Below are 15,685 nucleotides of genomic sequence, written 5' to 3'. Positions count from 1 at the left end.
TAATTCTGCTTTCAACTAAAACACATTAGAAAAAAAAAACCCCCCGAAGAATATCTGGTACAAGTTTATCTCTTGAGGTTGCATTTGAAGTGGAGTATTTGAAGGATAGATTTGAAGTCTATAATCCATCTTTTTTAAATAATAACAACTCCTTTTTTGTTGCTTAATAATTTTATTTCACCAATTCCATTTTAAATTATCTTTGGAGTGATTTTAATGGCATTAAAGTTGACTTAACTTTGAGTAATTCCCCTCTATAAAAGGTTGAGTAATTTGGGAAGGCTCTAATCACAAATGAAATATTCGAATACAATTACAGCTTAATTAAATCGATAATCACAATTCTCACGCCATAATAAGTATACATACATTATCTCAAAAAAAAAAAAAACACACACACACACACACATACATACATACATGCATACTACACACATATCAAAATTAGCTTGGGAAGAATTTGTATATTTATATAAATATAGTAATAACTTATCCTCTTAATAATAACAAGTTGGGACCGTGCAATATTATCATCTCATGATTATAGAAGTACTAAATTAAATAGGGTTTCTAGCATATTTCTCCACATTTAATTAATTAATTAATTAATTAGATAAGAGTATAATACACAGATCCGTTAACAAAGAATTTAACGTGATCGTGAAACAGTTGAAACACCTCGAACGAGATTAATTAATGGTAAGGTTGGAACAAACAGTGTGTTAGCCGCATAATTTGGCACATAATTGTAATTAACGAGTAATAAACCCAAAATTGAAGATTAATGTTTACGTAATACAGAAAAATGTCATGAAAGAGCGAAACACGCAATGTAGCTTCCTACTTTCTTTAATCCTCTGCGCTTGGTTTAATGTCGGCCTGCCCCTCTCTCTGTTTCTCTCTCTACAAACACCGACCCTACACTCACACGCACACGAATACATACGTATACCCAATATACATTACACAGATTTACAGCAGCAATTTTATACTAATATTATTACAACTATACGATGACGGAATGATAATTTAATCGAGTCTCTTACACTAACTAGTAAGTAGGCCTCTGCTATAAAGAAGCCGGCTTTTTATTGGCTGCGGGTTTTCCGGCGAGTCCCAAGATTCCTTCCCCCTTCTCGCACCGCCTTGATCCCGGCTGCTCCGCCGCTCCCACCCACGTGGGCGACACCTTTCCATTTTCAGTAAGTTTCTTTCCAGTCCAAGAAAATTCCCCGGAAGTGTACGGCCACCTGCGGGAGCTTCATGGGCCAGCTCATTTCTGGCTGCGAGCTCGATTTAAGAGTGGATTCTTGGCGCAGAAGCGTGTTTTCGGACCTCAGTCTCTCAGCTGGGTTATATTCTTGAAACCCAGAAAATAAAGAGGGTATCTTTTTGTTGAATGTGAAAGGAAGATGAAGTGGAGGCGGAATGCAAGCTGTGGGAATTTTGTTGAATCTGGGAGATTTTTGAGTATGCATTGAGGCGGTTGTTTTTGTGTTGTTTGAGACGCATTCTTTTGCTCAAAAGAAGAAAGTATTCTTTTTGGGTGGATATAATAACGCTAAGCTTTGGTTTATGACGGAGAGTGTATACTTGAATTTCTGCGGCAATGAAGGTTCCATCTAATGGATTTTTGGCAAATTCAGCTGAAGGTTTCTTTCTTCATTCCCTTTTTTCGTTTTCGGATTTTCCATCGTTTTATATTACTGAATTTCAAGTGCTTAATGCTGGAAATCCCATCTTTTCTTTTAGGCTCAATTTTGCCTTTTTTGTGTTTACAATTTTGCACATATTTTCCTCTTGTTTGTTTCAAAAGGATGAAGACTGGAATTTTTAGCTTCTAGCTCAATTTTTTTTTTTTTTTTTTGTGCTGAGTCAAAACAGTAACACTATGTGAGGTTTGCAATTGGTTGTGATATAAGCACGATCTGCTTATGTTTATGTATTTTTTTTACCAGTATTAGTTTCTTGTATGTTAAAGAAACTAGGAGTTTTAAAGAAAGAACTTTGGCTTCTAGGATTTCGGTTTTTGTTCCTCTGCTGTAGAAATCGTTTTTTTTTTTTTTTTTACTCCTTCAAATTTTGTATACAAGTTTATCAGTTTTGGATCTGTTTTCATGGCTGATTCTTGATTTCATGTATTTGTCCTTTTACACTAAAGAATTGAATCCTACTGTGACATGTGTACGGAACCAGAGTTGGTATTCTTTATCTGGAGTTATGTTCTTTTATTTAGTGTAAGTAATTGAATCGCTAAAGTTTATTTTGAAAGTATAACTATTGCTAAATTTGATTGTATATCAAATATATGATCAATGAGTCTCTTTTGAGATGCACTTGACTGCCTTTGGCTTTGATAGAATGTGAACTCATTAAGAAGGTTGTTTCCAGAATGAATAAGTTTCTTCTGATTGAAATCTAAAATGATATAGTGTTTAGAATTAAGTGCTGTTTAAACTACTAAACAGTTATGAAATCTTGCGTTTCGCCGTTTAAAATTAGTACTTTTTTCTTACCAATTCAGGCGAAAAAAAGGTTATCAACTCTGAGTTATGGCATGCTTGCGCTGGGCCTTTGGTTTCTTTGCCACCCGTGGGGAGCCTTGTCGTCTACTTTCCTCAAGGTCACAGTGAACAAGTACGTTTCCTGTTCTCTCCGTTTCCTAAGTCTTACGTAAGATTGCTTTCAGTTTCGATGAATGATCGTTTTCTACGGACAGGTGGCAGCATCGATGCAGAAAGAGGCTGACGGTATCCCAAGCTATCCCAATCTTCCTTCGAAGTTGATCTGCATGCTCCACAATGTCACCTTACATGTATGGAAACTTCTTATGGCATTCACGTAGCGTTTATCAAATGAAAGTCCATCGTGATTAAATTTAGGTGCGAGTGCACACTTTAGCATGTTTTGATGCTCATAACTGGGATAGACTATGGTAAATTGGATTCTTGTTTTGTCAAAACTTAATCTTGTTGTCCGAGGGAATGGTCTTTTGTGAGTCATCTGCAATGCGCCTCTTCCCTTTTCTAGTTCAACGGCTCTTCACTCCCACCTGTTGTGTTGGTTGTGTTGTATGTATACGTGATGATATGATTGATTCATCAGGCTGATGCTGAAACTGACGAGGTCTACGCGCAAATGACTCTTCTACCGGTCACTAAGGTCTGTTACTTTGACATTGATCGAAAGTTTTGCAAAACGACCATCTTTTGATAGGCAATTCAGCGTAACTGATCAGAAACAACGTTTAACTCGTTTATACTACAGTATGACCAGGAAGCGTTGCTCGTGTCTGATATTGGCCTTAAGCATAACAGGCAACCTACTGAATTTTTCTGTAAAACTCTCACGGCAAGTGACACGAGCACTCATGGAGGCTTTTCAGTTCCTCGTCGAGCAGCTGAGAAGATCTTCCCATCTCTGGTATCTTTCATCACCATTGATGTGGTAGAATCTGATGCAGTGATAAATCTCTTAATCTTACCCGAGACTCGTTCCTGCAGGATTTCTCGATGCAACCTCCTGCTCAGGAGCTAACGGCTAAAGACTTGCATGACCAAACATGGACATTCAGACATATTTATAGAGGTATATTCCGTTTCAGATTCTGTCTCGTAGTCTCGTGTTTCTAAATTCGCTTACAGAGATATTTCGTTAACGTTTGCAGGGCAACCGAAAAGACACCTACTGACAACAGGTTGGAGTGTATTTGTGAGTTCTAAAAGACTTATAGCTGGTGACGCTGTGCTTTTCATAAGGTACCGATATATTAGATCGACGTGTAATGCATCGTTACATTCCTTCCTTCCCATAACTCAACACGCTCCACTATTTAGGGATGAAAAGTCGCAGCTTCTCCTTGGTATACGACGAGCAAATAGGCAGCAGCCTGCCCTATCCTCGTCTGTTATATCAAGCGACAGTATGCATATCGGAATTCTTGCTGCTGCAGCTCACGCTGCTGCAAACAACAGCCCGTTTACCATATTCTATAATCCAAGGTAAAATTACCTATCTTGAGACTACTATCCAACGCCTTGATGCTAATAATTTCGAGATGAAAAATAGAATGACGTCGATGTATATGGTCCTAACAGGGCTAGCCCTTCGGAGTTTGTGATTCCGCTTGCCAAGTATAACAAAGCAATGTACACACAAGTTTCGTTGGGCATGCGGTTCAGGATGATGTTTGAGACCGAGGAGTCGGGAGTGAGGAGGTACATGGGCACTGTAACCGGTATAAGCGATTTGGATCCTATTCGATGGAAAAACTCACAATGGCGTAATCTCCAGGTAATACTACTAAACTCACAAAAGTTGAACGTAGTTGCAGGAACAAAATGTTTTAACGAATCCTTGTCGTTAGGTCGGATGGGACGAATCAACGGCTGGGGAACGTCCTAGCAGAGTCTCGATTTGGGATATCGAGCCTGTCGTGACTCCCTTTTACATATGCCCTCCTCCATTTTTCAGACCAAAGCTACCCAGGCATCCAGGTTTCCCAGGTAAAGAAATGGTTCGATGTTGAAATGTGATAAGACGAGCTTGCGTTATACTATCATTTCTCAAAAGATAGTACTCGCAACGTGCGAACTAACACCTGTATGCAAATACGTCTAAATTTTGCAGACGTTCTTGCGATCCTTGTTTATTTCCTCGTCCCCTTCCTCATCTCTGACTCGTGCTATCTACAGATGATTCTGATGTAGAGAATATGTTCAAACGAGGCATGCCGTGGCTAGCAGACGACTTTGGGTTGAAAGATGCTTCGAGCTCGATATTTCCTGGTCTGAGCCTCGTGCAGTGGATGAATATGCAACAGAATAATCAGCTGTCGGCTAATCAATCGGGGTTGTATCCTAACATGGTCTCGTCCACTGCTCTACAGAGCAATCTCGGCAGTGATGATCCATCGAAACTGTTGAACTTCCAATCCCCCGGTGTAGCCGCACAGAATCTTCAAATGAGCAAAGGAAATCATCAAAACCAGCAAGCTAACCAGCTGCTGCAATCGAATGTTCCGTGGTCTCAACAGCAGCAGCAGCACCTGCAGCAGATGTTGCAGTCTCCAACGCCTGCTCAACAGCCGCAACAGCAGCAGCAGCAGCGACAGATGCAGCAAACGCAATCCCAGATGCTTCAGCAGACACAACAACAGCAATTACTGCAGCAACCCCTTCAGCATCAACATCAGCAGCAGCAGTCGATGCTGCTGCCTCCTGTAACGAGCGGCATGTCTTCTGAGCAGGCCGTGAGCAGGAATCTGCAGCAGACAGCCGTATCATACTCGAAACTGCAGCAGCAGCAACAGATACTGACAGGAAATGCACCAGTGCAGCAGCACGATGTCTCGTCTAACAGAACATCGTTTCCTGTGACGTCTCTAACTCAGGACCTGCCTTTCCAGCCGCACGTCGAACAGCCTTCTACTCTGCTGCAGAGATCTCAAGAGCAGCAGCAGCAGCAGCAGATGCAGTTTCAACAAGGCGGGTTGCAGCAGAACTTATCCCAAAGGCCCATAGTGCAACAGACGTCGCAACAGAATCTTTCCGAACAACAGCTGCAGCTGCAGTTTCTCCAGAAACTGCACCAGCAACAAATGTCTGCCCCGTTAAATCCGATGATGGAGCCGCATCTGCCTCAGAAACAGCAAGTTCAACAAATCCAGCAGACACAACATCTCTCTGCTCCTATGCAGCAAACGAATGGGAACTGCTTTTCTGCATCTACTCTTTTGCAGTCTCCACAGTTTCCCACGAACCAATTTCATAGCCAGCAAAAAACTCCACCTTTAGCCAGACAACAATCTAGCCATACTGATGGCGATGCTCCATCGTGTTCAACATCGCCTTCCAAGAACAATGTAAATGGCCTGCAACCGAGCTTCATGAAGAACCAAACAGGGACACCTGGGATGCTAGATAATACAATTGTTCATCCTTCTAACTTGGTACAGGAGAGTCATAACAAACTAGATGCTCGAATAAAGCATGAATTAGCCAACTCCAAGGTTCCGGAGCAGCCCAAGTTCAAGATAAATGCTGCTGATCACATGGATGCCACGTCGTCTGCTACCTCGTATTGCCTGGATGCCGGTGGTCTCCAACAGAGTTTCCCATTAACGGGCTTGGATGGCGATGTTCAGTCACATACTAGGAACGGCCTCCCTTTCACGGCTACTATTGATGGATTGGCGCCCGATGCTTTGTTGTCTAGGGGTTTCGATTCTGGAAAAGACATCCAGAACTTACTCTCTAATTACAGTGGGACACCGAGGGATATTGAGACGGATTTGTCCTCCGGGATCAATTCTCAGTCATTTGGAGTGCCAAATATGTCTTTCAAACCAGGCTCTTCGAATGATGCTGCTCTAAACGAGACGGGGGTTATGAACGGTGGGTTGTGGCCCAACCAGACTCAACGTATGCGAACATATACAAAGGTTGGTATCTTTCTCTCTACACAATCACACACACATACACATACTACTTACTTTTGTTCTTGAGCAAACCTTTTGGAAACTTACAATACATTTTGAAAATACGAAGTAACCAGAAGTCATGCATGAAGGCCGTTAGTGTTGTTACCCTTCACTACTGATTCTCTCTAATGTTTGGTGAAAATATGAAGGTTCAAAAGCGTGGGTCGGTGGGGAGAACCATAGATGTGAATCGTTACAAAGGGTACGATGAGCTGAGGAATGATCTTGCTCGCATGTTTGGCATTGAGGGTCTTCTGGAGGACCCTCAGCGCACCGAGTGGAAGCTTGTGTACGTAGACCACGAAAACGACATACTACTTGTGGGAGATGATCCTTGGGAGTACGTACTAGAAACAACTAGTCTTTTTGTTCGGGACATCAAGGGACAGTTGATAACAGTAAATGTTGTCTGTTGCAGGGAGTTTGTGAGCTGTGTGCAGAGCATAAAGATACTGTCAGCCGCTGAGGTACAGCAGATGAGCTTGGACGGAGATCTAGCTCAGCTGCCTGTGGCGAACCAAGCGTGTAGCGGAACGGACAGTGGTAACGCGTGGAGGGTGCACTACGACGATAATTCAGCCACTTCGTTCAACCGGTAAATGTAATGCTCTCACCGATTGACTTCATCTGACTGCGACAAAGAGAAGCTTGAGTTGTAAATGATGAGCCCTTTTGGCCGATGAGGGGCTGATTGGTGTAATTAATTTGAGGTGTTTAGGATTAGGTAGAAGATTTGAGACATATAGGTTGATGATGTGTTGTTGGTGGAAGACAAAATTTCTTCCCATTAACGTTGTATAGCTTCATGGGCTGAGACCAATTGAGGACTCTACTTGTCTCCCTCGCGCATTAGATTACCACGCTTTTATACACTCATTAAGTATTTTCTTGCTTCTGCCTTCATGTGCTCTTGTCATTTCATGTCTCTGTCTAATTTCTTGTAAATACATAACTATTACACTTTTTTTTTGTTTTTAAAGGTCATATAACCTTTGCCAAGATCTGAAAATTTTCAAGTGAATTCAAATTTGGGCACTGGATTTCAATTTTTGTCCAAATAAGGCACATCAGTATTTACTTCCTAGGCAATTCTTCAGTAACCAAAAAGTTGAACAATATGATTGGTTGATCCAACTGAACTTTAATTCAGATTACATTACCTTCAACTCAATGAGGGATATCACTAGCAGAGCTTTACCAGTTCGAGCATATTTTGTTCTTGAAATCTCTTGTTATTTAAGCTCGTTGCGCTTGTGCACAATCCAAGCTATATAAACAAAACGCCTTCAAAAGATACACTCATATAAAGTCATCAATTGTAATATAGTTCATCAAATTAATCATTTTGTGCAGCTCACACGCAACATATTAAATCGTCAAATAAAATGAACTCCAAGTATATAATTATTACGTCCAGCTCAGGCACAAAATATTAAAGCTGAATCAAATTCATGACTCGGTTTTAATACGGTAGTTGGAGAATGGATGAAGCAACACAAATCATGAGCAAGCAGCCTCCATCTAGTGTCTTGATTCTTGAACAATGCTACCAAATTCTCAAGAAAATTTCGTTACACTTAAATGACAATCGGCATTCGACCTACACCACCACGGTCTTCTCATTCTCACTTTCCCGGTACAACTTAACGTGCCAAAACTATGACTCGATATACCTATGAAAGGACAGCCATCACATCCGACGCCCTCAAAGCTATGTATTCCGACCCATCGCCACCCTTGAAATCATTCCCTGCATACTTGGAGTATAAAACTGAGTTTCCAGGTGCAACTGACAGAGGTTTCCTGTTGCCTTCCTCATCGAGGGGACCAGGCCCAACAGCAACAACCTGCAGTTGAAGACCAATTGAGTGATCAAGGACTCTCCTCCAGTCCGTTAACTATGCAGTCCAGAATGCACCACAAACTTAATGAATCCACTAGAGTTTAATGAAGCAACTTACTGTTCCGATGCTAGGCTTCTCCTTGCTCGCGTCGGTCAAGTACAAACCACCAGCTGTTTTCTCCTCAGCCACGGCTACCTGAACAAAATAATTGTTCCCGTTACTACAGCCTAAGACTAAATTCACACTCTTCAGAGGAATAACTTGGGAGTTCAAATTAGGTAAACAGTGATTCTCTCGGCAGCTAGCCCATTCTCATAAATTGACATAAATTAGTGTGAGAGCAGATAACTGATACGCTGGAATGAATAGAATGACCAATGCAAGACGTACCTTAATGAGGACTCTATCATTAAGGGGCTTCAAATCTTTAATGTCATCAGTTTCAAGAATACCAACAATGTCATCCTCTTTCAATATGAGATGATTGGTCCCATTGAATTCGACTTCAGTTCCTGCATACTTGGAGTATACCACTTGCGTCCCATTCTGCACAGAGGCACTACTTGAATAAGTCACAAGATCATCTCTATTATAAATAAAACCACCAAAGGAGACTATAATCATACCTCCAGACTAATCTCCACCTTGTTCTTTCCAATGGTCCGGCCCTCTCCTACAGCAACAACCTCGCCCCCCTGGGGTCTTGATTGTGCTACTGTAGGTAGCAAGATACCACCTGATGTCTTCTCCTCAGCTGTTTTGATCTTCACCAACACTCTATCGCCCAATGGCTTGAGAGTTGTGTACTGAATTGGTTCAAGTAAATAGGGTCAGCGGCATTATGACTCTTCTAAACACTGACAAAACAAGCAAAACGGTACCAGAATCATACAGAAGAAAAGGTGCACTCTTGATTCTATACCTATGGATATGGATTTGCTTCATAGAGGAACCGAAGATATCAATCAATTAGTAAAGATACATTAGAATGCCAATGCTTCGATTTTGGGATCCAGAGTAATAAGATACGTAAACAATTCTAGATAATTATGAACATTATTTAGCATAGGAAAGATTGAAGCATCCCACTAACCATTGTCTGATCTCTTATAATTCTTCTCGCACTAATTAGACTAATTACACGCGAAAATTTAAGCAAGTAAAATGGTGAAAAGCATCAAATTACAATCAGTAATTGAAAACCTAAAATATCACCACAAGTGCTCGGAAAATCAAGTCCATAACAGAATAAATTAGGAGAAGCCGCAGCGCCGAATTGAAAGCAGCACACATTAATTGAGTAGTTTTGAAGGGGAAATTTACCTTAGGGGCAACAGCTGTAGCCGCCTTGACAACAAGGCCACGGAACGACCTGAAAGATAGTCCATTCTGCTTCAGAGGTGAAAACGATGCAATATTCACAGACTGCGTAGCTCTCAGACCTTCAAATGAAGCAAATCCTTTTGCTGCTGAAATTGAGGAAGCAGCGGAGGTCAACTGTGCAGCTGCCATTTCTTCAGCTATCAAACTGACAATCAAGAAAAACTAGTTAACTATACATATCAATCAATTAATCAAGAAGCAGTTCAGAAATCCACTATGTTAAAATAAAACGAGATTGCTACCTGAAACAAATGAGAAAGGAAAGTGGTGATAGGCTAAGTGAGAGGAGTGTGTAGGAAAAGATATGGGTAGTAATGATAAAATGGTGGATTGGTTAAGAAAGAGGATAACAAAACCCTAGAAAGTTCAGGAGGGGGTTTTCTGCAAATAATAAGAGGGTTCTAGAATATTTTGGATGTGTTTTTAATGTTGGTAGGTAGTGTTCCGAGCCTTCGGTTATTCAACTGCGTTTGCGGGCTTTTCTGTTTGGACTTCAATGGGCTTATTGTAGTGAAAATGATAGTGGCCCATTTAGTCTTTTTGTAATAGCTTAAAAATTATTTTCATATCTGTTAGAGCCCGTTCAGAGGCGTAACAGCTTGGGCCGCGGGGACCTCTTTCTTTTTTTCTTTGTAGGATTATTGTGCACTTTTGAGCATTTACTATTATGGTGCGTTTTCTTTGGTTATAAATTTATCTTGGGAAAATGAGGGATAAATAAATTTTCACCCTTTAAATCCTTCATTTCTTTTCCCTCATTTCCTACTTAACCCTTATCCATTCCTCATTTTCACTATAAAGGAGGGATAATATTATCCCTAAAAAAATAGTGTGATAATATTATTCATCCTTTGTAGTGAAAATAAGGAATGAGTAACGGTCAAGTAGAAAATGAGAGAAAACAAAAGGAAGAATTTAAAGGGTGAAATTTTAGTTATCCCTCATTTTCTCATGATAAATTTACATCAAAGAGAACGCACCCTTATAAAAAAATAGTACATGTCAATATATTATTTACTAAAATAAATTGAAACTTTGTGATATTATAAGGTCCTTGATTTTTTTATTTTATTTTTACAATTTAAGCTAACTTGATTGATTCATATCCAATTAATAGGGACAGTGGAATAATCCTAGTGATAAAGATAAAAATACTCAATCATATATATAATCAATTATTAATAGCATAAATCCTCTTAGTTTGGGTATTTTATTTTTGTTTTAGTGCCCTTTTTCCTTTTTACTCCTGATGAGTGTGGTATTAGAGACTGGTGAATCAAAAATCAACATCTAACTATAAAACGATAAATGACTCGGGGATTTACGTGGTTCGATTGTATCGTTAGATCTACATCCACGAGTGAGTTTTGAGAGTTTTTCACTATACTTTGTGTGTTTACATTTTACATTGTGAGAAATGAATTGAAAGTCCCCTAAACTAATAATAAAATGTCATATTTATAGCCATATATAAGAGTAAAATTAGGGCACTTGGGTTCATTTGATCCTTAAGGCCCATTAATTTAAATAATTGGGCCTAAGCCCTTATTACACGAGTCTTGAGCTTGGAGCTGAGTCGTTGAGCTGCCAAGATAATCCTCGATTGATAAGGTCAACCTTGTCAAGTCAGCGCTGCACAAAATATTTGAAATAATAATAATAATTGTGTTAATAATAATATAGGAGAAAGATTTCAGCCATGTTAATTGCACAAGATTGATGCAGACTTTACTCCTCATCAGAGACTTAGAGTCCACTTTATTTACTATTCCCTACGTTCCGTGGAACATAAGTCGTTTCTTTTGGACACAAAATTTAAAAAAGTAGTATTTAGTGTGTTGAGTGTGATATGTGAAAAAATGAATAAAGGAAAAAACTTTTTCCATATAAGGAAACCTAACAAATTTTGTGGGAGGACCTAAAAAAAATACGACTTATATTTCGTAGAGTGGGAGTATATATATATATGAAGAGATTCAAGTAAGAATAATTAAATAAAATAAGAACATAGAACCATTTTTAATCCTTCCATCATTAAAATTTATCATCTTGGTTAATGAATGTAGAGTGATTTTTTTAGTACAGTAAATTTAACAGCGGATGCATTAATTTATATAATAAATACAGTAATTTTAATAATTCTCAAGTTCTTACGAAATTGTAGTTCTCACTTCTCACTAAAATTACATCCTATATATATAGTCCACGGTCTTCACTCTTCAGTTAATAAAATAATGTATGTTGGAGAATATAGAAAACACGTAACTTAGATTCCCCTTGTAATACAAAACTCAAAAAGCACATAAGATGCTATGAATATAATAAGATAGTTTCAATCTTCTACAGTCAACAATAAAGCATATAAAAGGAGATGAAAGTACAACGAAAGCTCATTTAGAATACTGAGTCGCATTCATATATTATGGACTATAAAACTCCGAATTAAGCTTTAAACAATTATGGGAGTGTGGCTGCAAAAACATTGTGCTTCATAAGAAGTGAATATATTTATTGAATGGGGATAAAGTTTTCTATAGCATAAACACCAAGTAGCATTCAACATGCGTTCGTCTAGTAGTGTCACGTGAGATTAAAATATACTTCCTTCGCCTCAAATGGGATTATTTGTCCCACAATTTAGTGTGTACCACTTTTAATTTTTCTATTTTATAAGTATTTGTTATAAAGATAAAAAAAATATTATTATATTATGTACTCTAATTAATATTTATAACTAAAAATTGAAATTTAAAAAAAATATATACCCTAATTTTGAATTAATTAACCCAAATAATCAATTATTAATTCAAACAAATATAAAAAAATAACTATAAACCCACCCTAATTGGATGAGTTGTTAATTATCTTCTTATTATATTAAAGCATAATAAATTAAAATTGAAGAAAATATAATTAAAAATTATAATAAATTAAGAGCGGTACACACTAAATTGTGGGACGGAGGATCCCATGTGCCCCCGTCCACCAATTCTTGACACATTTCATTTTTAGTAGTAATTTTTTAATTCACAATAAAGTGAAACCCTCATTACACTCACAATAACTCACTTATTTCTTAAAACTCGTACGTGCCACTGTGAAATGTGTCCATAAATAGTAGACAGAGGAAGTATATTTTAAATCAAGATATTGTGTACCGTCTAAATTATTCAGGGAATTTTTTCCGTAGATAGTCAAACGGGACCATCTGTTTTCAGAAAGTGCTTTGTAATTTGAGTATTCCCTAACCATTGTAGTCCCTTTTATAAACGGGCAACTCACCAAGCTAAAACATTTTTTTTCTATTTTTATAACAATGTTAAACTATTTTGTGAAGGTTATTTCATTATTAAGCTGAGTCGTATAAAAATAGCCTTCTCGACATATTAGACTGCTCCCAGAAAAGAGAAGAAAAAAATCTATATCTTCCACTTTCTTGAAATGAAAACTTGTCAAATCTATGGATGTTTATACGCTATAATAGTTTTTTTCCCCCTATATGTTTAATATGTTCACAAACACTCTTGGAGTTTGACTGAATTGATAACGAGTTTTGATTAGTTTAAGGATGAAATATTTGACGATTAAGATCTAACAACAAATATTTGGACCAAAGTATGGATCGCTGTCTGAGACGGGTCAGAATAAAAATACGAAATTAACGACGCGTTTTTACCAAAATTGGGAGTGCTCGTTTGAAACAAAGATTGTATCATTGTGGTACAGACCTTTTGGAAAAGGGCAATGTGCTGCCACGTAGGATTGCGACGCTTTCCTGTTCTCACGTCTTACTTGCTCTTTCTATTATTATCAATATTCGTGTGCTCATCTTGTCAAATTTTAGAGGCTGCCTGCAAGGCCAGGGAGGGAACTTGCATATGCTAGTCGGGCGCGGAGGATTAATTACAGCATGCACCTATAATAATAGAATAAATATTAATTAAAAGCTTTTTAAATTATGCAAAGGTTATTTTAGTCCATTTTCAAATATAATTTTTTGCTGAAATATTTTTTTCCGATGACGTTTTCGTATACGGAGGTCCTTGTTCTTGCGTATAGTCAATGCATTGGAGTCAGGTCTTTACTTCCAACGGTGCCATAATGTTATTGGGACAACCGGCTTCACATCGTTACATAAGCGCACAGTGTCAATATGAGTACTCGCGAATGGAGGTGCCGCAAACCAATACGACGAGTATTTGCAGGAATTTCGAGCGTATATAGCTCGAGACTTCTCCATTCGCAATAAACTAGTCCACAAGCGCCTCCAAGAAGATTTAGAGGGTGTTTGGCTGAGCTTATTAGCTCTTTAAAACAGCTTATAAGATGTTTAGGAGATTATAAGTTCCTTCAAAGTGTTTGGCAAAATAAGCTCCTGAAGAGCTTATAAACTATAAAATTAAGCTCCAGAAGCTTATAAGCTCTTTAAAATAAGCTTAGCCTAACACCCTCTTAATTGAGCACATTTGTGCATGATTTGATCATATTTAGTCGTTGTTCAATTAATGTAATTTTTTTTAATTATTGTACTTTTTAATTAATATAAGGTAAAAGTTTAAATTTAATACTCTCTCCATCCCAACGAAAGCGGTGCACTTCTTTTCGGCACGAGATTTAAGGAGAATAGGATTGTAATGTAAAAGTGTATGGGGCCATATTGTTTGAAGTGTAAAATTATTACCAAAAAAGAAAATGCACCACTTTTGTTTCATATATAACTTTAGTTCATAAAGAAATACTACATATGTCTCGCAAAAATATAAACATTTTGTCATTATGGACCATCTCACAAAAATATATTTCTAATTTTGTACATTATTCCATCACAATCTTTTTACTTTTTATCTCTATTTTTTTATAAAGTGAAACAATTTTTCACTCACAATACATTTTTATCTAATACTTAATTTGTCCTATTAGTAATGTCTTATTACTTTTAGGCACGAACAATAAAAAATGTGTAGTTAGTGCGAAAAGTGAATTGATGGAAGATAGTATTTTTTATTAAGTGTCATATTTTAACATTTTTCTTGTTTCCTATTAAGTGTGCCATTTTAGAATTTGAGAGTATAATTATGACATCATTTCCTATTTTATCCTTATTTAATACTCTCTTTGTCTACGAAAGAACTTCTTAGGAGGGAGTGATACGGATTTTAAGAAAAATATTGTTAAGTGTATTGAGAGTGGAGAAAAGATATTGTTAAGTGTATTGAGAATGATGAAAATGTGTTTTATTTTTTGATAAGTTACATAAATAAATAAAAAATTTTAAAGACAGCACGACGAAGGACTCGAACCCAAGACCTTAAGTCTCGGACATTAACCTCCTACCACTAGGTCAACACACGCGCACAGATGGTGAAAAGGTGAAAAGTAGTAAATGAGATATTTATAAATAGTGTGATATAGTTCAAAAATAGGTAGAAAATTCTTTTGTGGACGTCCAAAAAAAAATAGAAAGTTCTTTCCTAGATTGAAAGAGTGTTTATTAGAATACAATAATTAGTTGTACATATGCATCAATTATGATAATTAATAAGGTTACAAATGTAAATTTATTATTTTATTAGTATGTGTAATTTGACAGCTGTAGACACTTAATAAAAAACGAAGGACGAAATATTTAATAATTATTTTAAATGATTTAGTGTATAAAAGTGAGTTGAGTTCATCATTAATAATATTTTAAATAGTTAATTTTTTTAGTATGAGGCATTACTAATGAGACGTTCTAATATATTGAGACATTACTAATAGGGTAGACCACGTACTTCTTAAAATTCGTGTAATTTATAAATATTCATATCTATGTGAGATGGAGAGAGTAAAAGACAAGAAGACTCACTCCTTTGTAGAAAGTAATCGAAGAAAATAAAATAAATAAAAAGAATTGGGTGATAGTGTAACTAGAAACTGTATGAAGTTAACGAGTGAGATAAAGTGTTCAGAGAAAGGCGGCTTTGAAATTGGGTTG

General features: G+C 37.4%; 2 protein-coding genes across 3 annotated transcripts; one reads left to right on the top strand and one right to left on the bottom strand.

Moving 5' to 3' along the window:
- Nucleotides 1-752: 752 nt before the first annotated feature.
- Nucleotides 753-7,384, top strand: LOC130987920 (auxin response factor 19-like). Of its 2 annotated transcripts, XM_057911630.1 has the most exons (13): nucleotides 753-1,652; nucleotides 2,525-2,637; nucleotides 2,720-2,815; nucleotides 3,106-3,162; nucleotides 3,268-3,423; nucleotides 3,504-3,588; nucleotides 3,668-3,758; nucleotides 3,837-4,001; nucleotides 4,098-4,293; nucleotides 4,367-4,505; nucleotides 4,695-6,442; nucleotides 6,631-6,821; nucleotides 6,900-7,384. In XM_057911630.1, exons 1-13 carry the CDS (start codon nucleotides 1,610-1,612, stop codon nucleotides 7,078-7,080), a joined length of 3,261 nt encoding a protein of 1,086 aa, XP_057767613.1. In that variant the 5' UTR covers nucleotides 753-1,609; the 3' UTR covers nucleotides 7,081-7,384. The 2 variants fall into 2 exon arrangements, with proteins under 2 accessions (XP_057767613.1, XP_057767621.1); XM_057911638.1 differs by lacking the exons at nucleotides 753-1,652; nucleotides 2,525-2,637 and having other exon boundaries at nucleotides 2,803-2,882.
- A 465-nt stretch (nucleotides 7,385-7,849) lies between these two features.
- On the bottom strand, nucleotides 7,850-10,142 carry LOC130987936 (20 kDa chaperonin, chloroplastic). The gene is made up of 6 exons (XM_057911648.1): nucleotides 9,951-10,142; nucleotides 9,649-9,853; nucleotides 8,952-9,131; nucleotides 8,716-8,871; nucleotides 8,443-8,520; nucleotides 7,850-8,328 (listed from the first exon to the last, which is right to left on the bottom strand). The coding sequence occupies exons 2-6, from the start codon at nucleotides 9,835-9,837 to the stop codon at nucleotides 8,155-8,157; spliced, it is 777 nt and encodes a 258-aa protein (XP_057767631.1). The 5' UTR covers nucleotides 9,838-9,853; nucleotides 9,951-10,142; the 3' UTR covers nucleotides 7,850-8,154.
- Between the last annotated feature and the right edge of the window lie 5,543 nt (nucleotides 10,143-15,685).

This window comes from Salvia miltiorrhiza, chromosome 1, assembly GCF_028751815.1.
Source record: "Salvia miltiorrhiza cultivar Shanhuang (shh) chromosome 1, IMPLAD_Smil_shh, whole genome shotgun sequence".
Lineage (NCBI taxonomy): Eukaryota > Viridiplantae > Streptophyta > Magnoliopsida > Lamiales > Lamiaceae > Salvia > Salvia miltiorrhiza.
The sequence above is the reverse complement of the archived record's forward strand: the minus strand, read 5'-3'. Positions and strand labels throughout refer to the sequence as shown.

Excerpts from the sequence above, each read along its gene's own strand:
- LOC130987936 (XM_057911648.1), bottom strand. The coding sequence starts at position 9,837 with ATGGCAGCTGCACAGTTGACCTCCGCTGCTTCCTCAATTTCAGCAGCA. Across the intron at positions 8,872-8,951 it reads AGGTGGAGATTAGTCTGGAG|AATGGGACGCAAGTGGTATA; the intron begins GTATGATTATAG and ends GCCTCTGTGCAG. Across the intron at positions 8,329-8,442 it reads AGAAGCCTAGCATCGGAACA|GTTGTTGCTGTTGGGCCTGG; the intron begins GTAAGTTGCTTC and ends CTTCAACTGCAG.
- LOC130987920 (XM_057911630.1), top strand. The coding sequence starts at position 1,610 with ATGAAGGTTCCATCTAATGGATTTTTGGCAAATTCAGCTGAAG. Across the intron at positions 2,816-3,105 it reads TCCACAATGTCACCTTACAT|GCTGATGCTGAAACTGACGA; the intron begins GTATGGAAACTT and ends TTGATTCATCAG. Across the intron at positions 3,589-3,667 it reads ATTCAGACATATTTATAGAG|GGCAACCGAAAAGACACCTA; the intron begins GTATATTCCGTT and ends TAACGTTTGCAG.